Source organism: Scatophagus argus, chromosome 11 (genome assembly GCF_020382885.2).
Source record: "Scatophagus argus isolate fScaArg1 chromosome 11, fScaArg1.pri, whole genome shotgun sequence".
NCBI lineage: Eukaryota > Metazoa > Chordata > Actinopteri > Scatophagidae > Scatophagus > Scatophagus argus.
This window is the reverse complement of record NC_058503.1, coordinates 23,886,123-23,908,107: the sequence shown is the minus strand read 5'-3', so window position 1 is coordinate 23,908,107 and position 21,985 is coordinate 23,886,123. Positions and strand designations below refer to the sequence as shown.

The 21,985-nt window shown below is 48.3% G+C and overlaps 2 protein-coding genes across 5 annotated transcripts; one reads left to right on the top strand and one right to left on the bottom strand.

Annotated features, from left to right (window-relative positions):
* Positions 1 to 3,123: 3,123 nt before the first annotated feature.
* acvr2aa (activin A receptor type 2Aa) lies at positions 3,124 to 16,330 on the top strand. Its single transcript, XM_046403656.1, has 11 exons — positions 3,124 to 4,149; positions 7,725 to 7,950; positions 9,537 to 9,652; positions 9,902 to 10,056; positions 12,124 to 12,267; positions 13,005 to 13,148; positions 13,478 to 13,623; positions 13,709 to 13,823; positions 14,224 to 14,362; positions 14,494 to 14,624; positions 14,775 to 16,330. The coding sequence occupies exons 1-11, from the start codon at positions 4,095 to 4,097 to the stop codon at positions 14,967 to 14,969; spliced, it is 1,566 nt and encodes a 521-aa protein (XP_046259612.1). The 5' UTR covers positions 3,124 to 4,094; the 3' UTR covers positions 14,970 to 16,330.
* On the bottom strand, positions 5,233 to 21,984 carry LOC124066865 (interferon-induced protein 44-like). Of its 4 annotated transcripts, none has more exons than XR_006844654.1 (9): positions 21,812 to 21,984; positions 21,375 to 21,413; positions 21,134 to 21,157; positions 20,991 to 21,024; positions 20,526 to 20,727; positions 19,842 to 20,000; positions 18,929 to 19,177; positions 18,313 to 18,823; positions 5,233 to 5,283 (listed from the first exon to the last, which is right to left on the bottom strand). XR_006844654.1 is itself a non-coding variant. In XM_046403682.1 (9 exons), the coding sequence occupies exons 1-9, from the start codon at positions 21,837 to 21,839 to the stop codon at positions 17,285 to 17,287; spliced, it is 918 nt and encodes a 305-aa protein (XP_046259638.1). In that variant the 5' UTR covers positions 21,840 to 21,984; the 3' UTR covers positions 16,758 to 17,284. The 4 variants fall into 4 exon arrangements, 3 of the variants coding, with proteins under 3 accessions (XP_046259638.1, XP_046259639.1, XP_046259640.1); XM_046403682.1 differs by lacking the exons at positions 5,233 to 5,283; positions 18,313 to 18,823 and adding exons at positions 16,758 to 17,446; positions 17,523 to 17,623 and having other exon boundaries at positions 19,009 to 19,177; XM_046403683.1 differs by lacking the exons at positions 5,233 to 5,283; positions 18,313 to 18,823 and adding exons at positions 16,758 to 17,446; positions 17,523 to 17,623 and having other exon boundaries at positions 19,009 to 19,177; positions 21,134 to 21,154.
* Position 21,985: the final 1 nt, after the last annotated feature.

Here is a 21,985-nt window from a genome sequence, read left to right as displayed (position 1 = left end):
CAGAGCTGGAGTCTCCCACTGCAGCTCCGTCCTTCAGTCCTTCAGACAGGAAACGAACCCTCCTCCATCACGTCCACAACTGCTCTCCTGCTGAGCTTCACTCAGAGCCAAACCAAGACTCTGACATGGATCTCCATGTTGGGTCTCACCTGAGTGAGCCAACCGGGACATCCTGGACCTCGAGCAGCAGGCCGGCACGTGGAGGACAGAGTGTAGTTACTGCGTCCAACAAACGTCCCCACATCTTCCCTCTTGTCTCTCTTTTCACTCCTCAAACTCACTGAATACGTACTGTACTAAAGCTGAGCTGAGTTCACTGCTGCCCATCTGTCCTGTGTGTGTGTGAGTGTGTGTGTGTGAGTGTGTGTGAGTGAGTGAGTGTGTGTGAGTGTGTGTGAGTGTGTGTGAGTGTGTGTGAGTGAGTGTGAGTGAGTGTGGGTCCAGGCTGGTCTGCTGCTCCGGTGGCGTTTCCACTGAAGCAGCAGCAGTGTGGGAGGTGGAGATTCACACAGCTCCACTGTCTGACATTGACAGGAAACCACACTCTGCTGCTGATACTCATCTACACTCGGTGTGTGAAGGATGTCACTCTGCTCCCAGCGCACTCATCCTGTCTGTGATTGGTCACATGCTGCAGACGCCACCGTGGAAACCTGACGTGGTGAGCTGACAACTGGCTTCATGACAGACGTAAGCTGTTCAGGCAGTGTGACCAGAACAGTCCTGCACGTTCGCGTCTTCGTGCGTACTGTGACAAAACAATCCGAACACGCGGCCGTAACGTCCACTCAAAGCACGTCACCCAGTCGAGGTCAAAACCATCGGCGAGGAGCTGAGCTCGGTTCAGTCAGGCGGCCTGTGAGCTCTGAGGTGAAGCTGATGGCAGATGCTCTTCACACCACAGAGTCTCAAGCTGAGTGCTGAGAGGAATGAAGTGGCTTTTTAATTACTGGAGAGCGGCCATTAGCAGCTCGCCCACTCGCCGCCACGCTTGGCAGCTCCGTGGAAGGACGAGCAGCAGGGAGCCCGTCAGCACATTCAATTAACACGCAGCTCAGAGCGGCCTCTGAATGGCTCAGAGTCCCCCGCTTCGGTCTGGTGGTCTCCGTGTTTCAGGTGGAGGAGGACGGACAGGGACAGGGACAGCACCAGTGCTTTATTTGGAGGAGATCTCAGTTTCTGTCTGACAAATCATCAGTTTACTGTGAGGTAAAATGACAGCACAAATGAAAAGAAGAAGCTCCTCCGGCCTCCTGCAGCTGTCCAACAAGCAGCTCGGGTTCCTCAGCCGGATGCAGTTCCCAGGTGGAGCTACTGATGAGAACAGCTCCAAATGAAGGCCAAGCAATACGAAACCGCACACACACACACACACACACACACACACACACACACACACACACACACACAGGGTTAGTTCTGTACAGAAGCCGTTAGCAGCAGCGCACTGTGTCCTCTGGAAGCTGCTCCTCTAATCAGGCCTGAAGCAGCAGCTGCTCGAGGACAAGTCGTCCCTCAGGTCCTCTCCATACGTTTCTGCAGTTACATAATGTCACTAATCATAGACTTGGGCTGTCTTCAACATGGAGCTCATCCTGCTCCTGATTCTGGATCTGCTCTCGCTGCACAGAAACAAGCGAACACGTCGTCTTCATGCAGTCCAGAAAACAACACACAACAATACATAAGAGCTCTGAGTTAAACTGTTCTTGTCTGTGTTCAGAAACTTCAGTGTCACAGCTGAGTCTGGACATTTGGATGGACGCGTCTTCTACAGGCGTCCTGCGTGTGTGTGTGTGTGTGGAGCTGAAGGTCGGCAGCGCTGACATGTTGTGGCAGATGAAGCTCGTGTCTGACAGCAGCAGGATAATCTGCACCTCTGTGTCACATTTAGATCTTTGATTAAAAGTTAATGAGCTGAGCTGCAGAGGAATGACGAGCAGCTGAAGCATCTCCAGCCTGCAGAAACACAAAGACCACTGAACACAGCACAGAGACGCTTCAAGTCCAGGTCATTGGTCCACAGCGAGACGAGTCCGGGTGTCATCACACTGCAGCTGTCAGTCCGTCCACAGCGGGGAGTCCCAGCCGGGGACTGATCTGAGTGTGTGCAAACTAGTTAGCAAGCGAGCAGAGAGGATGACATCACCAGCCAACAGCAGCTGGTGACTGGTGGAAATGCTGCCTGTGATTTGACCAAAGCGATCCCAACCTCAGCCGTTTCACGTTGGCCGGTTTCGTTCCCGTGTTGTTTACCTTGAGTCTCACCTGCTTCAACCTGTGTGCCCTCACAGGAAACAGCTGCTTCAGAGCAAACATGGCGTCCAGAGTCGGTGCATTCTCTGAGACGGTGCTGCAGGTAAACTCTTCCAGACAGAAACACGAACAAGCTGCTTTAATGTTCGTGTGCTGTTGGACAGATGACTTCCTGAGCAGCAGTGAACACAACATTACTACAGATTAGAGTGGATTATAGAAGAGGATTATAAATGATGGTGGTCTGAACTGATGTGTAAGTGGGACAAACATCGCCGATCAAATCGAGGTCAGTTTCATGTTGGGCGACTCTCTTCTTTCTCAGTGTGCACATGGAAACAACGAGGGTTCAGTCGGATGAGAAGATGAGTCTGATTTACATGGCGCATCGCTGAGCCCAGCTAGCTGCCACAAAGCCCTTTCAGGCAAAAAGGTACATCACAGTCTCGTCTATAAGGGCAGTAATGACCTTAGCTAAAGGGAGCAGCTGTTGTTGGCTAAAATCAACAATACATAAGTTAGTGTGACAACATTCTTACATGTTGTACCTTTAATATCCTTGCACTAATCTTTTCCCTGTCATTTCCGGTGCTACTCGATGTCTGCTATCTGAAGGCAGCCCAGGCAGCAGCTCTGACGGCGGGCCACTCTCTCTCCCCGGAGGCGGTCCTTCCCTGTCATTCCAGCCGTTCTGCGGCAGGACGCCGCCCGGGATTGGTGGAGGAGCACGAGTCGAGCTCCTCCTACACACCCGATTGGCCACTGATGGTGTCAGTCACATGATCCTCAACACTGTGGCAGATGACAGTGAAAGAAGGTGGAAAAAAAAAACAAAAAACAAAAATAATCCAAGCGAGGCGGCCATCTTGCCTCTTCTCGCTCAGGCAGGGAGAGAGTGGAAGTGAGGACGAAGAGGAGCCCCAGCGGGGAGGCACAAACCTCGGATGTTTGTTTTCATTCAGTACGGCGTAATTTACACGACGGATCCACCCCCACACTTAGGAAAATATGCGTGGTTGTTTTTGCGGTTTGTGGTTTCCCTCCTCATTATCCGGTTAGGAAACCCGCTCCCGACAAGCCCGTCAGGGTGCTAGTCGGACCAGCTAGCCGTTCGATGACCGAGCGGTGGTCGTCAGCGGCGGATCGAGGACTGCAGTTCGCTCGGTAGCAGTTTGTCTGGCGGTGAAGGTCTGTCTTCCAGGGATGGACTCTGATCCCGGATCACACTACTAACGTGCCATATACTTATTCTACATGCTAACATGTTATGAACACACGGACTCAACTTTTGCTTCGCCGCCACAGTTAGCTCGGACATGTGAAATGTGTGTTTCCGTAAATAATAGCACGAATGTGGAGCAGATCTGGAGCAGCTCGACTTAATCCCGCTTTGGTAATAAATCAGTGCGATCGACCAAATGCGTGATGCCAGAGAAGAAGACTGTTTATGTGCTCGACTCTTCGCCTGTCAGGTGCCAGCTGCATAGCTGCCAGTGACCTTAGCATTAAAACACAGTGAGTCGGCCCGCTCGGCTGTCTCCGATCCCGGAGAGGAGAGCTCAAAGTCAGGAACCATTAGCTGGTTGTCCGACGCTGCCTCCCGCTACCAGACCCACCTCTGTCCCCGGGCCTGTCCCCTGATAAGCGGGTCATATCTCCGGATTCACTTGCCTCCTGTGTCATCACGTAAAAGCCAAGACTCGGTGCCGGACCGGGACATGTCACAGGTAGACTGTGTCCACCACACGAAGCAAAGCTAGTTTAAAGGGACGCTAATCCTCGTGGCCTTCTCTTTGAGATTATAACGAAAATTAAGGATTTTTGTCACTGGATCCACAATGGGATCAGCAACCAAACTGGCCTTCAGTGTTTTCCTCATCTCGTGCTCCTCAGGTGAGTCTACCCCCTCCCCCCACAGCCCACAGTACCCTGTACACACCTGTGCACAGCTGTACACACACTGGGAGTAACGTGGCTGCAGCTGTACCACCAACTACCAAGTCGTAGTGTGTGTTGTGATATCAGTACCAGCTTTCAGTGTGGATCGATCTGCTGCTTTAACAACAGACACTTTGGTTCATCTAACATGAAATATTCATTATTGAATATTCTGCTGATTATTTATTTATTACTCATTTGACCTGTATGAAAATGAAGTCAAAAGACCAAGCTGATGTATTTATGTTCGCTCTGCGCTGTCACAGAACACCGAGGACACTTGGAGAAGCTGAAACCAAATAGTTTTTGCTTAAATCCATTAAATGACCGCTGGATTAATGCCAATGCAAACAAACCAAGACAAATCATTCTGAGAGCTCACGTTTTATCCTTAAAACACAACCACAACTGAATCAAAACTGAAACCATCTGTAATCTCAGTTCATCAGTTCAGTCACGGTTTGAGGAAAGAAGGTCAAAATCCGCTAATCTCAGTTTGGATTTATATCTCAGAGAATTGAATTGATACCTCGGTAAAACAGAAAGTTAGAGAACAGTTAAAGTACGGTGATGTAAATTAATAAGGACCTGATCAATGATAACTTTACAAGCAGAGGCCTCCCAGCCTGTGTGCATTTCGATGGCTTGTCGCTGTTTAGTAGTCATTAAGCTGGTGGCTCCTTATCAGTTTGACCAGTTTGTACAGCAGTACCCAAGTCTGACAGCAGGAGGCAGTAGCAAGATGACACCAAGTATCTCAGAAGAAGAAGAAGAAGAAGAGTTTGACCAGTCATAACACCATATTTGTTCCTCTTGCCTACACCCAATTAGGAACAGAACATCCGTTAACAGGCTTGATTGACGAACGGGTTCTGTTTTGTGGCTCCTCCGTCCTGTCTGTGATCTGAAAACAGATCTCAGTGCTCCATCCTGAACACCATCACACGGAGGGAGGAGGCCTGCAGGAGGAGCAGTAAGGAAGGATGCTCTGGTGGATCCTCTGTGGAGGGCTTTCTGTCACATATAACAGCTGGATTACACAAACCACTTCCAACATATTCAGTCATCCTCGTCCTCGTCTTCATGTACCTGACGAGCTGGTCGGCTCAGATAACTGGGCTTCTTTCTCTGTCTTGGATGACGTTAGCTGAGCCTGTTGACCATCGTTAGCCAACGCTCAGCCGCTGACCGCAGCTGAAAGTCCTTCACAGCACGCTGAAACAGGATGTGCTGTTTTATAGTCTGTCTGTTCCTGAGTATGGAGCGACAGGACTGTGAATTTATCTACTGTGAAATATCACAGCATGTAGGCTTAAGAGCCGATCCCATGGGGATGCGTGATTGGACAGTTTCATGTAGGAACTGTTTTCTGTGAGTAAGGCCAGTGAACAAAGCTAACTGAGCCCACTAGCGTTTCAGCTCAGCTGAGGAGGCCGCCGTTAATGTCTACGTCCACCTCTTTACGGGAACGAGCCTCTCGTCCACAAGCAGGTTAACGTTCCCTTCTGCTGTGTGATTCAGCATAGTCCACCTATACACATATATATATATTTTTTTGTCACATCTGGTTTCTGTCCTTGGATGGCAGAACAGACATGAAGAAGTGATTTTATGTGCTGGATTCTGTTGTCAGTAGACTCAGTAGAATCTGTGTGTCGTCAGCTGTTTGAGAGAAGCTTGTTGTTTTGTTGTAGACAAACAGCTTCTCTGACCTGTGGACCATTAGAGACCAGTACCGCCTCAGTCAGCTCTGAAAACACACGTTCTGTATGCGTGAGGGTGAGGAGGTTAGCGCAGAGTTCAGACTTGTCCGGAGACAGGAAGTCAGCTGAGTATGACCCACTGTGTGATTGGAGGTCAGTACCACGCAGCAGGTTAACTCCGCCTGGCTCTTTCTGAGTGTCAGACACCAGTGATCCAGGTGTTAATCAGGGCCATGAAGCTGCTGTGAACCGGAATGACGGTTTACCTGCAAGAAGTTTCAGTTGAAGTAGAAAATGACATAAAAATGAAAGGAAAGGCTGCAGAAGCCAGAGAAAACACACGAAGGTGTGTGGCAGCTGACATCCATGTCTTTAAAGTGTTGTGAAATGGGTGGGTGGTGCCCCGGTTTCGTCACCGTCACTGACGTCACGTTCTGACGTCACGTTCTGACACGGCGTGGACTTTACATTGCTGTCGTGACATGTTTTAACATAAGACAGACAAGGTGCTGCACTGTGGCTGCTGAAGGACGCAGGTAGAGGGGCAACGTACTCATAGAACCGGAGTTACAGCCATTAATTACCATCTTCTTCTCTGGCGTCTCCTGCTCAGCTTCTAGACTGAAGTCGGCGAGCAGAGGACATATTAGTGTTTTGATTGTTACTTCAGGACGAAGCTCCCTCACCTCTCCAGCAGGTGGGAAACCTCAAACAGGAAGTGAGAAGCTGCAGCCTTTATTTCCCGACAGGCTATAGCCTGTTATCCTCCTGATGCGTTCCTGCTTCGCCGCCACCTCACGGCACCACAAACCGGACTTTCTGCTCAGTAACCTGCAGCAGTTCGTGTGTGTTTACAGTCTGTGAGGCCTGCATTCGGCTGTACCTGAAACTGTCAGGGAAGAATCAGCGACAGCTGCTCGCACCAGCAGAACCAGTTCTGGTTCCTGTCAGCACCACACACTCTGAGTGGGCTTCAGTTTCCTGTTAAAACGTGGGTTCTTTAAAGAGTTCAGCAGCTGAAGTGTTTGCTCATCCTGTTTTTCTGTCTCACCTGTTGACCCTTGTGTTCTGAGCACGCTCAGATGTTTCCACAACAAACAGCTCAGCTCTTACTGGTCAGGGTACCTGCTCCCTTCACGGTCGGCCTGCAGCAGAATTCAGGTTAACTCGGAGTCACATAAGAATCATGTCAACCAGCTGATGAGTCACTTTGGGTTACAATCATTAATGATGACACCATACCAAATATGGTAACACCATGTGACTGCACACCTGTACTCCTAAAGCTCAGACAGCTGGATCAGGTGTTTACACACCACAGCCTGAAGACTCTTCTCTCAGCAGCAGGTTTAGTTTGTGAGCCTTCACCTGATGATGTTTTCTTTTCGTAATCTCCTGAAAACCTCTTCGTAATCCCGTAAATTCATGGTCTTTCTGAACCTTTGAGTTTAATCCCAGTGAACAGTCTTCTCTTCCTGAAGCTGCAGAGACGTACAGAACCCAAAGCACACACCTGATGCTGTTAAAGTTTAGAGCCTTGTGGAATTCAGGGCACCCATCAGGAGGAGTGGAGCAACACTGAACCCCTAAAGGCTCCACACAACACGAGGACACCTGGTTAACACTGAGGCAGGTGAAAGTCACCTGCAGTGAGCGTCGGTGTGGGCCTCAGGCTTCAGGCTCTGCACACGTCTGATGATGGAGCTGAGAGTTAGTGGACCTTCCCCTGATTGTCTGTTAATGTGTTTGGATTAGATGAGTTTGTTGAGTCACACACTGCCCAGGTGTGTATGTTGTTGTTAACTCGTCCTTCCGTGTCCTCCTCAGGTGCCATCCTGGGCCGCTCGGACACTCAGAAATGCGTGGACTACAACCACAGCCCTTCGTCGTCCTCGTCCTCGCCGGAGAGCCCGTTGAACCTCAGCAGGGTGGTCACTTGCTCCGGAGAGAAAGACAAGAGACTTCACTGCTTCGCCACCTGGAAGAACGTGTCCGGAGTGGTCCAGGTGGTCAAACAGGGCTGCTGGCTGGACGACGTCAACTGTTACGACAGGTAAGAGAGTCTGAACCTGATGCTGTCAGTCTGTTTCTCTTCTGGACTCATCTGTTGAATAGAGACGATACCTGAGCCACATGAGCCAGGACTTCTGTCTGTAAATCCGGTGCAGTCCTTATCCCTGGTGAGGCCCAGTCCACGAGGAGCGTCGGCCTGCAGTGCGGCTGTGCGACTTGACCTTATCTGTTGTTTCATATATCGTGTTCTGTCGTTTAATAGACAGGAAGCGGCTCTCGGTGATGTCATTTTTGTGTGGAGTCTCCTGTTGAACATTGGCCTACTTATGCCATAGTTTTGTTAAAGCTTGTACCTGCTCCTGGTTACTACAGTGTCATTAAGTAGTACGACTGTTTCGATTGGCTGCGTCTTTAGTTGGTGCTAGCATGTTAGCATTGGGTGGTTTGGCTGCACTTCCCCTGCTGTTCTTTAAACAATATGTACACGTGGCTGTGTGAAAGGCTGCGATGGCTTTATTAGCACGTTACATATTGATGTTAGTTCTGATATTTCTGTTTTTTTCTCTTAAATAAGAAGAAGAACCAGTTAGAGTTCTGTTACAGCACCGGATCAGTAAGCAGTATTGGTTAGTCCTGGTACGTCCCTGAATGTTTGGAGCTGAGCCTGACACAGGAGGTGGATTCTGTGTCCCCCTTCAGGGCAGCTGGAGTCCCAGGTCTCCGGTTGGAGGTTTGGAGTCCTGACACGTCTGTGTTTAAGCGTCCCTGAGCTCACAGACTCGTCTCCACTGTACCTGTTGAACAGAAGTCTTCGCTCGTACAGTCAACATGTTTTGACCTGACTGCCCCGCCTGTCCGTCCGTCTGTCTGTCTGTTTCCTGTCTCCACATGTTGCTGAACTGGTTTTCCTTCAGCTCTGACATGTCTGAATGAAACAAGCAGTTTGTTCAGTAAACAGCAGGAATGTAATCAATAACTGAACGATCAGTTTATTAACCCATCCTGTTTCACACTGCAGCTTTATTGGCAGTATATTTTTACATACACTGATTTTTGTCTTCTGTATTTAACCCGTCCTTGGTTGAACACACGTGCAGCAACCAGCAAATTCCACGCAGTGAACACACACACACACACACACACACACACACACACACACTGGAGCAGTGGAGAGAGCAGGTAGAGGCCTGACTGCTGACGTAATCAATAACTGAACGATCAGTCGTGTTTCAGACTGCAGTCAAACTGAGCTGCACTGACTAAGCTGTAACAGTGAATGTCAGTATTGGTGGTGCTGTATTGATCAGTATTGATCGGAGTGGTTGTGACAGTCTACACGGAAGACAGAGGAGTCAGTCAGCTGATTGATCAGATTGATCAGGTCTTCCTGAAGGCTGCTGGTCCACTTTCAAACAGTGTGGAGCCACAGACTTGAGAAGATGACTGTGACCTCATCCTCCTCCCCCACAGTCCCTGCTTCCTGCTGTACGCTGGCTGGGATGGAAGGATTTAGGGTGTAGTGACCCTTTAAAGAGCAGACGGTTTAACCAGCTGCAGGCAGCCTGCTTGAGGAGCAGAGGAACAGGAAGTGATGTCAGCTTTTCTTTGTTCTTCTCCTCCTGACAGGAGTGAATGTGTGGAGAAGAAAGATGCTCCTGAAGTCTTCTTCTGCTGCTGTGAAGGAAGTTTGTGCAACGACAGGTTCTTCTACAGTCCTGACAGCAACCAGCCACAGATACCAGGTAAAATACTTGTTTGCCTGGCCGCCTGTCCGCCTGTTCACCTGCTCATCTGTCCACCTGTCCACCTGCTCACCTGTCCACCTGTTCATATTTTTTTGATTATTCTTAAGACTGAGTTTCACACTTTCATTTATGGATTTCTGCATTTCTTCTGACTTCATGCTCGGACCGTCCGTCTGAGTGAACCCCGTTGTGATTGGTGAGAGCGTTGAGTGTATGAACGTGTTGTCCCTCTGTGTGTTTCCATAGCAACAAACAAGCCGGTGCCACCAAAGCCTCCCGTGCTGACCACTCTGATGTATTCGCTGGTTCCCATCATGGTTGTCACCGCTATCGTCCTCGTGTCTTTCTGGATGTACCGACACCACAAACTGGCCTACCCACCTGTCCTGGTGCCCACACAGGTGAGGCGCACACACACACACAGAGTCTGGCAGGGTGTGACGTTGACTTAAATCTGAATGAAAGTAGCTGCGGTGTCTCCACACTTTGTGTCCAGACAGTGAACTCATAGTGAGGTTCCACAAGGATCAGATCTCGGCCCCCTTTTCTTTAACACTAAACAATACGTTTATTGACCAAGACTGAGACCCAGACTGATCTCAGGGCTGTCATGACATGGCGAACGAGTCTTCATTTGACATGTGATGTGTTTTTGGTGCTAAATCAGGTCTCATTTGAAGTTCCTGTCTGTTAAAACCAAAGATGAATGGCCTCAAGCACAGAAACAATCAGTCGCTTCGTGACTATCGGAGTCGTGTGCAGACCTGGATTGCAGATGTGGTTTGCAGACCTGCAGAGACGAGCTGATGGGTTTAAAACCTTTAAAGCTGACGAGTGTAATCGTGCGACTTTTCACAGCACCTCTCAGTAAATCCTGATCACTGTCATTACTGTGTGAATCAAATCAAGGTGACCTCTCAGGTCAGCACGTGAACTCGTCTTCTGTCTTTGTGATTGTGCCTGCTGTCCTCGTCTCTGACTCTGAACTGTTTCTGCCTCTCAGCACGCCTTTCATATCATGATTGAGGTAAGAAGACGTCACTGCAGAAAGCTTCATTGCTGCTTCTCTTTCAGTTCTCCCTTTTCAAATTTCATTTTGCATCTTGATCCTGCCGTTTCTTTTGAGAGCACACTCGTCTCCGTGCTGCTGGTGGACACGTGTTGTCTCCGTGTGTTGGTCAGTAGATGATGTGCATGACTCGTATGATCCTGTCAGTCCGTGAAGATGGATTTGTTTGTCTGCATGTGTCTCCATGGTTACCTCGTAGCTGACATGTTCCTCCTCAGACATGTAAGGACATGATGTCATGTGATCACGTGATGTCCTGGCTCATGGTGGAAATGTGGCAAGCGAATTCGCTGTCAGTAAAGGTGTAAACCTGAATGACACACACTGCTGTTGGACGCGTCCTTTAGTCTCAGTTCTGTGGGTCCACCTGCAGCTGCTGTACATCATCGAGACAACCTGACAGTCAGACAGCGGTGAGCTGTGATTGGCTGCTTGCGTCTGTGATGTAGTCTGACAACACGTTAGCTGTGACTTTCTCTGAATGACTTCAGCCATTGGATGTTTGCATCTTAAGTTGTCAGAGAAACAAGCTGAGCTAACAGTAGCAGCAGCTCAACTCGTAATGACATCCCGATGTCCCAACATCCTGACCTCCCGACATCCCGACATGCTGACGTCCCAACGTCCTGACATCCCGACGCCCTGTGTAAAGACGTGTGCGATTAGTCGACTAGTCACTCCTCTCGCTGGTCGGCCACAGAAACTTGTCAGAAAATTGTCTGAATGTCCATGTAGGAGCCCAGCATCTGGAGCTCAGTGTGTGTGGGGGACACCGCAGTGTCCTCACCCACAGTACAGGTGGGACCCTTCTCTCAGGTGACAGGTGCTTTTGATGTGGACGAGGGTTCTGGATTCCAACATGCAACAGGATGAAGAACATGAGCGATGAGCAGGAAATCCTCCATCAGAGACAGGAAGCAGAATTGAGCGAGCAGGTCGGTTATCAGCGTGTCTGTGCTGCCCTTCAGTAGCTTTCAGTTCAGCTGCTGCAGGACACGTTTAAACGACAGACTGACTTTATACACACCGAAACGCCTTCAGTCACGTGTTGATGTGTAAAAGCAGCGTCCGTTGTGATGTTAACCGTGCAGGTTGTGTCTGAGGGGCTGCTGAAGGACTTTCAGGTGGATCTGATGACGCGAGATGACAGTTGAGTTTTTTTCTGACTTTGAGACGAGTGGACCGTCCCTAGTTTAAACTTCCTGTATGTGATGTCTGCACTGAGTCAGTTCTGTGTGAGTGTTTCTCCATTTTTCTGTCGCACACACTGCGATCGTTGTTGTTAGCATGGCTGTTAGCCGTCCACTGGCAGTCCCACGACGCCTGGGTTGAGTCTGTCGACCAATCAGAGGCTGTGCTCCTGACTCGTCTCACTTTGTTTCCGTGTTGGTTCCTCCAGGACCCCGGACCCCTGCCGCCCTCCCCCGTCCTGGGCCAGAAGCCGCTGCAGTTACTGGAGGCCAAAGCCAGGGGGCGGTTCGGCTGCGTGTGGAAGGCTCAGCTGCTCGGTGAACACGTCGCTGTGAAAATCTTCCCCATCCAGGTGTGTACTGTCTGAGCGTCCTCAAACGCACCATCACACTCAGGCGGCTGGTGTTCGTGTCTGATCAGCAGCAGGTCGTCGGCCTTCACGTCTGGACGCTCGGCGAACACTTTGTGGTGCTAAGAAGTTTCTGTCAGGACTGTTTAAAGTGGTCACTTGGTTATTTCAGATTTTTTATTTTGCTGTCACTTCCTGCCGATCCCATCTGTGGTTTAGAAACCATTGAAGACGGACGGAAGCCCTGCAGGTCCAAACGCAGAATCTAAAACCACATTTTCAAACTCATTCCTGTCAGTTCCTGTCAATTTTAACCAGTTCAAAACCACACACACATCAGCAGGATATGTGTGTGTGTTCAGCCTTTACGTTCGGAGGCTGACAGTTTCCTCGGCCAATCACAATCCAGTAAAATCCCTGACCTGAACAGACCGCACACACCTGTGGAAACATAATAATAATGAGAAAGTTTATTTGTACAGCTCATCAAACCCAACAGTACAAAGTGCTTAAGAACAGATAAACATAAAATAAAATATATGAAGTCAACAGGAATGAGTCATGAGGACATAAAATTTAACTTGCGATGAAAACTCTAAAACATGAAAACAGTGCAGGTGCAGGACTTGACTGACTGACTTGCAGGAGAAGGTTGTGTGGCGAGCTGGAGGCCGCAGCCGAGTGTTTTCACGTGTGAATTTGATGTGATGAAATGATTTGTGTCCTCTGTGTGTCTTCAGGACAAGCAGTCGTGGCAGAACGAGTACGAGATCTTCAACCTGAACGGGATGAGACATGAAAACATCCTGCAGTTCATCGGAGCTGAGAAAAGAGGAAGCAACATGGACATGGAGCTGTGGCTCATCACCGCCTACCACGAGAAGGTGCTGACACCTGCTGGACACACGAGGAACTGCAACACACAAGAAAATCATCACTCACACAGACAGAATATGAACTGCAAATAAATTAGATGAATTTGCTTTTTTTTTCCTTTTTAAGAAAAATATTTCTAATGTGTTCAGTTGAACAGCAACATGATGAGACGAAAATGTGATGAAAACATCCAAACCACCTTTGAAGAACTGTTGGAACATTGAAACCAGGAAATGTGATCTGATGAACACAGTGACTGATCCCTGATCAGTTTGCTCCAATCAGACCACATGACTGAACGTGGGATCACGTTCTCCGTTCTGTGTTCTCCCCTCAGGGTTCTCTGACAGACTACCTGAAGGCTAACGTCCTCTCCTGGTCAGAACTCTGCGTCATCGCACAGTCCATGTCCCGAGGTCTCGCCTACCTGCACGAAGACATACCTGGACACAAAGACGGACACAAACCTGCCATCGCTCACAGGTACACACACACACACACACACACACATGCACTCAGGTCCCAGATGTCCTGTCACACACGAGGTGTCACTCTGTGTGATTTTCAGGGACTTTAAGAGTAAGAACGTCCTGTTGAAGTCCAACCTGACCGCCTGCATCGCTGACTTCGGCCTCGCCCTCAGGTTTGAGGCAGGAAAATCTCCTGGAGACACACACGGACAGGTGAGTCCACCTGAGAGAGGACACCTGAGTGCTCCTGCAGGAGATACACTAAATGTTTGGTGTCTCCATTCTCTGGCCTTTTTCTCTTTTTGGATTATTTTAGTGCTTCAGGCAGATGTGAAAAGATTTTAATATTATATTTAAATTCTGCCCTGTGATTGGTTGGCGAGCAGTCCAGGGTGAACCCGCCTCTCACCCATAGTCAGCTGGGATAGACTCTGGATAAAGCTGGTATAGAAAATGGATGGATGGATTTCAGTTTACTTTTAGAGCGGAAGCTAAAAGATTTTGCCAGCTGAACTCATAGGCTTCATGTTACTGACCCAGCAGTCCGGTCAGGCCTGCAGGGCACATGTCGGGTCCTAAACCAGCTGTCAATGTGTCTCTGTTGGTGTGTCAGGTGGGGACCAGGAGGTACATGGCCCCCGAGGTCCTGGAGGGGGCCATTAACTTCCAGCGAGACGCCTTCCTGAGGATAGACATGTACGCTCTGGGTCTGGTTCTGTGGGAACTCGCCTCGCGCTGCAAAGCTGCTGATGGTAAGAAACCCTCAGGTGGAAGCTGCTGCGGTCCAGCCTTCCAGCCTGGTGCCTCGGGTCTCGTTCAGTCGGTTCAGTTGGTCTGATGTGTTGGTTGTGGACTCTGATGGTCCCCCTGCCGTCTGTTCCAGGTCCAGTGGACGAGTACATGCTGCCGTTTGAGGAGGAGGTGGGTCAGCATCCGTCTCTGGAGGACATGCAGGAGGTGGTGGTCCACAAGAAGCTGAGGCCGACCCTCCGAGAGTGCTGGCAGAAACACGCCGTGAGTCGTACCAGAATGCACCACAGACTGTGACAAACACACCTGATGTGAACTCAGGGAATACTTTGACAGGAACTCTCTCTCTGTATAAGTACTCTGTGCTTTGTGTGTATAAATACTGACCATCGTGTACTTTTCACGTGGCTGCAGGGTCTGGCTCTGCTCTGTGAGACCGTCGAGGAATGCTGGGATCACGAGGCTGAAGCCCGACTGTCGGCCGGCTGCGTGGAGGAGCGCGTCGTGCAAATGCAACGGCAGACGAGCGTCACGTCGCCCGAGGAAATTGTCACGGTTGTTACCATGGTAACCAACGTGGACTACCCGCCTAAAGAGTCCAGCCTTTGACGAGCCCGAGGACCAATCGGGACGCAGCAGGGACTCCCTCTGTGAGCGTTTTCTGTCTCAGGTGGGGTCGAGCCGCTCAGGTCATCTGGAGGACGACATGGAAGCGTGAGCCGCTCTGAGCTCCACCCTCTGACATCTGTTCCTGTTTTGTATTACAAAATAAAAGACTTTGTGCAGGGACTTCTCCTGCAGCATTGTGAGGATGAAATGAGCTTGCTTTCAGTCTAAAAAGTCGGACAGACTGTTGTTCTTGTCTGATGTGATGCCAATAAGAAACGGCTTCTGAATGTCTGCTGCAAACAGATCACATGTGGACACGTGGACACAGACTGACAATCAGCTGATTCCACTCACAACAAACACGAGAACGACTTTTCTTTTCTCTCATTGGCTGCTGAGGACACACTGAGGACGGCTGTCAGGACATCCACCTGTTGGACTGCGTGGACGGAGCTTGTGGGCACGTTTGAATGAGTGTGTAAGAATCCGGATGAGGAGAGACGTTCACTTGTGAGCTGAGCCTCCGCCCTGTTTGTTTGTTTGTTTGTTTGTTTGTTTGTGTCTGGCGGTCAGATGGAAACACACCCTGCACACTCTGTACATATGAATGTTGTTCCAGATTGTGATTTTAGCATGACTTTGTTTTTTATGGACACAAAATCCTTTTTAATGTTGATATGAGAAAGATTTTCTATGACGACGTACAAACGAGAAACAATCAATTAATTTATGTTCAAAAGTCAGAACACTAACTTCATGCAGATGAAAGTGTGTGTGTGTGTGTGTGTGCGTGCGTGCGTGTGTGTGTGTGTGTGTGTTAGATACCTCAGACTGGTGCTCACCTCATCATGACATCATCATGACCTCCTCTTCGTCCTCCGGCGTTGATCGGGGTGACAACACAAACTTCTTCCTGTTTCCTGTTTGTCAAATCTACAGAAGCTCAGAGGGACAAAAGCAGCCGCAGGACGCTTCCTGTGAGAATCTGTTCAGTTTGGTCCGTTTGATGTCCTTCATTCAGTGTGAGTAAATCAGTGACGCATGAATGTTGAAGACTTTCAGAACCGTTTCCGTGGTGATGATGATGATGATGATGCCGTCCAGCCGTTAAGCCGACGCTTGCAGCGAACATCACGGAAACGAGTGGACATCAGCAGCACGAGGTTCTGATGCGAAAAGAGCTCTTTTCTGTTCAATATGACAACATTCACGTTTTAATTTCCTTGAATATTCTCAGCCACACGACGGTGCGTTCACTGACTGTCTGCAGTTTATTTTCTCAGTATTTAACGTTCTGAGGGCCTCTGTGGGGTGTGATTGTTGAATGTTGTTTCCCCTGAAATAAAGTTCAGTGAATGCTGCTTCCTGTGACTTCACCTCACATTCACACACTCTTTCAGACACACAAAGAGCATGTTTATGATGTGAGCGGACATTCAGCTGCACACTCAGGCTGCTTTTAATAACAGCAGGAAGTCGACAGCACGATGATAACACAGCGCTCATCAAAAGCAGCCTTACAAAGTGCTGCACAGACAGATGAGCGCAAAATAAAACGCCCCAAAATGTACCAACTCGACAGGAAAAAGGAAGAAGAAAATAAAAACTTTAAACCACGAATCAAATATAAAAACAGTGAGTAAACTGTAGTGTGGCCTGTGAATGAACAAAAGTGTAATCATGAAATATTGACTAATAAAAAGCAATGGCTGTATTTATAAAAAGAAAAGCCCTTCAATAAAAACAAGTCATTGAAAGTGTTAACAGAGCAACACAAGCATCAGCACGAAGTATTCAGACGCTTTACTGCAGTCAAAGTACTAACAGAAATAGTCTTACATACAGTATGGAAGTCCAGAGAAAATAATAATACAAAGTAAAAGTACTGAGTGTAGTAAAGTTGCCTGTTTTTGTTCTGTTATATCTGACCTCACTGAGTGATTCTGACTCATCGATCTTCAAACAGCAAGCAGCAGAGCCAAACACACTTTATCCTGCATGACTTTAAACTTTATCCTGCATGACTTTAAACTTTATCCTGCGTGACTTTAAACTTTATCCTGCATGACTTTAAACTTTATCCTGCATGACTTTAAACTTTATCCTGCATGACTTTAAACTTTATCCTGCGTGACTTTAAACTTTATTCTGCATGACTTTAAACTTTATTCTGCATGACTTTAAACTTTATCCTGCATGACTTTAAACTTTATTCTGCATGACTTTAAACTTTATTCTGCATGACTTTAAACTTTATCCTGCGTGACTTTAAACTTTATTCTGCATGACTTTAAGCTTTTTCCTGCATGACCTTCTTACAGATTGTCAATGAAGTCGTCTCCAAAGTCAATCATGTTTTTCAGAGCGCTCAGGATCAGAGTGTCAACGTCATCATTGAGCTCGATTTCATGGCTGTAGTTCTTGACAGGAAAGATGCAGTTCAGAGGGATTCCCAGAGCCAAGCTGATCACTTTCATCTGAGTGTTAAAGGAACAACAGGTCAGCTGATGAGTCCGGCTTCTTCTCATGATTTCTGTGCAGACAGAAACTCACCTTCTTCTGCAGATGTTTGCTCGTGTACACGTTGTGCAGGTTCTGTTCAGTTTCAGGACAGGCTGCATCGATGTTGGTGATTACCCCCATCTGTGGAATCCCTGCAGACACAAACATGCTCAGTGTCTCAGGCTGATCAGTTTCCAAACAAGTAAACATCCTGGGCCGTTCCTGAAAAACGCTGCTCGACTTCGGTCGGGTTTAAATCTGACTGACAAACTCAACTCCGACTCAAAGCTAACAGGGTCAGAGTAACCAAAGTCTTCCAAACTGTGCTGAGTCTGACACTTTGCCAGTTTAAGACAATTACAATTAAAATAACACCAATAAAAATATACAAACCTTCATTGTTAATCACTCAACATATTGTGAACAGTTCAAGGTGTTGAAATGCATGAAATGTCTGTGCACACAAATAAAGCTATAATGCAGCCTGTCGACATGTAGAGTGACGCTTGTGCCGCCACATGATGCGTTCTGCACCACAGAGAACTGAAGGTACACCGTGTCAGCGCGGTACACCGTGAGGAACCTTCATTACGTGGAGCCTAACAGAAACAGGAAACTTAATGTTGGCTTTAGAGCAAAGAGACGAGGAGGCTGCGCAGAACTCAACATGGCCGTCACGTCTGTAGTGTGAAACACAAAGCTGAGCAGGACGTCTAACCTGAGGAGACACCTGGTCAGACACCCAGCGTGTCTGAAGTTAGCCTGCACAGTGAGCTGAAGCCTCCACAAAGGACGGAACTTCAAGTGAGGCATCAGCATCCTCGTCCTCGTCTTCATGTACCTGACGAGCTGGTCGGCTCAGATAACTGGGCTTCTTTCTCTGTCTTGGATGACGTTAGCTGAGCCTGTTGACCATCGTTAGCCAACGCTCAGCCGCTGACCGCAGCTGAAAGTCCTTCACAGCACGCTGAAACAGGATGTGCTGTTTTATAGTCTGTCTGTTCCTGAGTATGGAGCAACAGGACTGTGAATTTATCTACTGTGAAATATCACAGCATGACAGGCAGGTAACGCAGGTGTTACAGAAAACTTTTTCTCCAGCCGCTCAGGTCTGTGAACGGCTTCCCCCTGGGACCAGGACCCACAGCGTGTTGGGTCCTGGTCCCAGTGTCGGATCAAAGTGATTCCCCGAACTTCTGATCGGAGAGAAACGTTGATCTGATGACCACTTTTATTTTTCAAAATCGTGTTTGTCACCTTTACTGCGTTGGAATGAGAGTTCAGCTGCAGTCACGGCCAAATTCTTCTGACAAAAGACAAGAACCGTTTCATATTTATGTTTGATGTTCAGTCCTGATCTCTTCCAGACTGTGACAGACCGTGACGGCTCTGTGATGAAGTGCTGGTGCTGAATCTGAATGTGTTAACCCGTCTGGGTCCCAGAGTTCGGCTCGGACCCGACAGCCTGTCCAGCGGAGGACCTCGGTGAGCTCTGAGTCTGTGGAAAACCCTGTGGGAGGTGAGATGACAGTCTTACCCAGGTCACTGGCTGCCTCTCTGATGTCGGCCATCTTCTGCAGAACTGAGGTGTCAATGTCAGTTGAGTTAGCAGAGAGCACACACACCAGGACATGAACCTTGTCATCTGCAGAGGGGCTCGGGTTGTAGCCCTGATCGCTGCTCGACAGTGAAGACACAGGATTGAACTGGAAAAAAACACAATGAAATGAAAACTGATTCCTCAAGAACACGAACCCAGCAGTGGGGGCAGCCGTGGCCTAGAGGCTGGAGAGGCGGCTTGTGATCGGAGGGTCGCCGGTTCGATTCCCCCACCGGACGGGCAGGAAAAATTTGGGTGTGGTGGAGCGATTAATGCGAAAAATGCCCCCATCCCTCCATTGGCCGGCTGATGTGCCCTTGAGCAAGGCACTTAACCCCCAGGCGCTTGATGCTGCCCACTGCTCCTGTGTGTGTTTCACTGCATGTAATTTGCCGGGTGTTGCATGTGTGTGTTACTAACTAAGGATGGGTCAAATGCAGAAGACGAATTCAGTGTGTGTGTGTAAAAATATATATACTGTCAATAAAGCTGATTCTTCTTCTTGTGCTGAGGACGTGGGACGGATGGAGTCCAGGGGAGGGTTTGTGGGACTGTGGAGCAGCAGATCCACTTTACACTGGCTAAATGCAGTCATGTCATTTCTCAAGGCAGATGGCCGCCCACATTGAGTCGGGGTCTGCTCTCAGGTTTCGGCCTTTTAAAAGGCAGTTTTTCCTCTCCGCTGTGGCCAAGTGCTTGCTCAAGGGGCTTTTGTTGGGTCTCTCTTCACTAAAATTAAATGAAAGAGTTTCAGAGTGTGACACGTGTACCTTGTAACCGTCCTTCACGTGTCCGCTCATGGCCAGCTTGATGTCTTCAGCACGGACTCCACAGTCAGCGTCTTGCTCCAGACCCATGATGTCATTGAAGACAAAAGGATAAAATGTCTTTGAGGCTCCTCTGCTTTTCTTGATTTTATGAGTTTCATACTGTAACACAAAAGTGATTGAAGGTTTGTTTTTAATGGTCACGTTTTCATACTGAGGAGTCAAAGAGCTGATCTGTGATTAAAGAGTCAACATTAAGTCAAAGCAGATGCTGTGTGTGGAACCAAAGGACCATCAGAGAGATCCTGTCCTGTCTCACTGGCCCTTCATCACCTCACATCACGGTTTGGCCTCAGAGCTGCAACCCCAGCAGCAGATCAAGTTTAAAAACAGAACAGCAGGAGGTCTTCTGTGCACGAGTGATGGCGTCTATGGTCAGTGGGCGGAGCTTGTACATGTGCTGCTCTGTTATCAGTAACGAATGGTGTTGTTTGATATCGTCTCCACCCTCTGGTCTTCACAGCCGTCAGGCTCCATTCGTTCCTCCACCTGGAGATTTTAAAGCTTCTGGTAGCTGCTTTACTGTTTTCTGTCTTCTGGCCTCATGTGTCCTGTTTTTATCTGCTGGTTGTCTGATTACGATGATTTTGTTTTATGATGATGAACACAAATGTGTATTTTTCTTACCTTTTTGGTGAAGCTTTTCTCAGACAGTTTAGCGCTGGCCAAAGCAGGAACAGCCATTCTGCGTCGCACGGTGCTGCTGACGGAGTTGATGAAGCTGGACTTTCCGGCTCCGACGGGCCCGTACAGAAGAATCCGGACGTGCTTGACGTCTTGGTTTTCAGGCTCGTACTCCTGCACATACTGAAGAGTTCTTGTATTTTGTCTGTTAAAAAGATCACATTTTACATTTCAGCACCAGTAAACCAACAAAACAAACCCGCAGACCTGCCGTTTGTTGGAATCAAACAAATCCAGGCTGACGTGATCCTAACATCAGTCACTCACCTGTCATCAGGTGTTCAGCCACACACACGCACACACACAGCGTGAACACGTGACAGGTGAAACACAAACAGCACAAACTGTGTCGACTTCACTGCAGCAGGACGCCACTCGTGCGTTTGTGTCACGTTTCGCTCCACTCACCCCCAACTCATTTCCCTCCATGGTTTCCTGAGAACTGGAGGACAAACGTGGAATCACTTCAGTGAGCAGCACAGGTGAACATGAAAGCAGACTAACATCAGGTATCATCACGTATGACTGAGAACAGTCTGAAGTAAACTCACGTGGAGAAGGAGGCCGCGGCTCTGCTGGAAAGAAGAACACATAATAAGCTTAAATATGCTTCATGTGGCCCAAAATAAAGTTTGGTTGGCTGGTACCAACAGCAGCTTCTTAACAGGAAAACTGAGAGTTTCTGGACTTGTTTTCAATCTGACTCCAAACAGAAAGGAAACGTGAACTCAGCATTTTGTATTTAAGTCACATTGTGTTAAAAAGGAATGAGTTTATAAAGATGTGTCTCACCACGATCATCAAGCACCAACCATTTTCTGATCAGTTCAGCTGAAACAGGAAGATAAACAGGAAGATAAACAGGAAGATAAACATGAAGATATGATGAACGTGTTGTCAACAATCCGTTTATGAAGCAACATTTGCTCTGAAACTAATCGTTCTGCTAAGTACAGAACGATTAGTTTACTCAGACTTCATCAGGTACAATAAAACGAGTGACGCAGCAAAACGTGATTCGTTAAAGCATCACGACGAAGTGCAGGATGAGATCGAAGCTGAGACCAGCTGAAAGACCTTCATATGAGACATCGGAGGAGCACAAGACGATTTACAAAACCTGCTCTTCAACTTGTTCAGTTTTAAGACACACATTATTATTTATATTAATAACCTTCAGTCTATTGATCACAACAGGACATTTTACTGAGACAGAGAAACATCCTTACCCAAAAGTGGTCTCCGACTGTCAGCCATCGTTTGGTCTTTGTGGATCTGCAGCAGTCGGAGCTGAGAGTCTCTTTATACTGAACCCCTCCCTGCAGCAGGAAGCACGCAGCTTCACAGAAGTTCACACTTACTTTCACTTTCAGCATGACTCTGCAGAAGAGATCAGACTACAG

Excerpts from the sequence above, each read along its gene's own strand:
- LOC124066865 (XM_046403682.1), bottom strand. The coding sequence starts at position 21,839 with ATGGCTGACAGTCGGAGACCACTTTTGG. Across the intron at positions 20,728-20,990 it reads TGGAGGGAAATGAGTTGGGG|ACAAAATACAAGAACTCTTC; the intron begins GTGAGTGGAGCG and ends TCTTTTTAACAG. Across the intron at positions 17,447-17,522 it reads GCAAACATCTGCAGAAGAAG|ATGAAAGTGATCAGCTTGGC; the intron begins GTGAGTTTCTGT and ends TTTAACACTCAG.
- acvr2aa (XM_046403656.1), top strand. The coding sequence starts at position 4,095 with ATGGGATCAGCAACCAAACTGGCCTTCAGTGTTTTCCTCATCTCGTGC. Across the intron at positions 4,150-7,724 it reads CCTCATCTCGTGCTCCTCAG|GTGCCATCCTGGGCCGCTCG; the intron begins GTGAGTCTACCC and ends TGTCCTCCTCAG. Across the intron at positions 9,653-9,901 it reads CAACCAGCCACAGATACCAG|CAACAAACAAGCCGGTGCCA; the intron begins GTAAAATACTTG and ends GTGTTTCCATAG.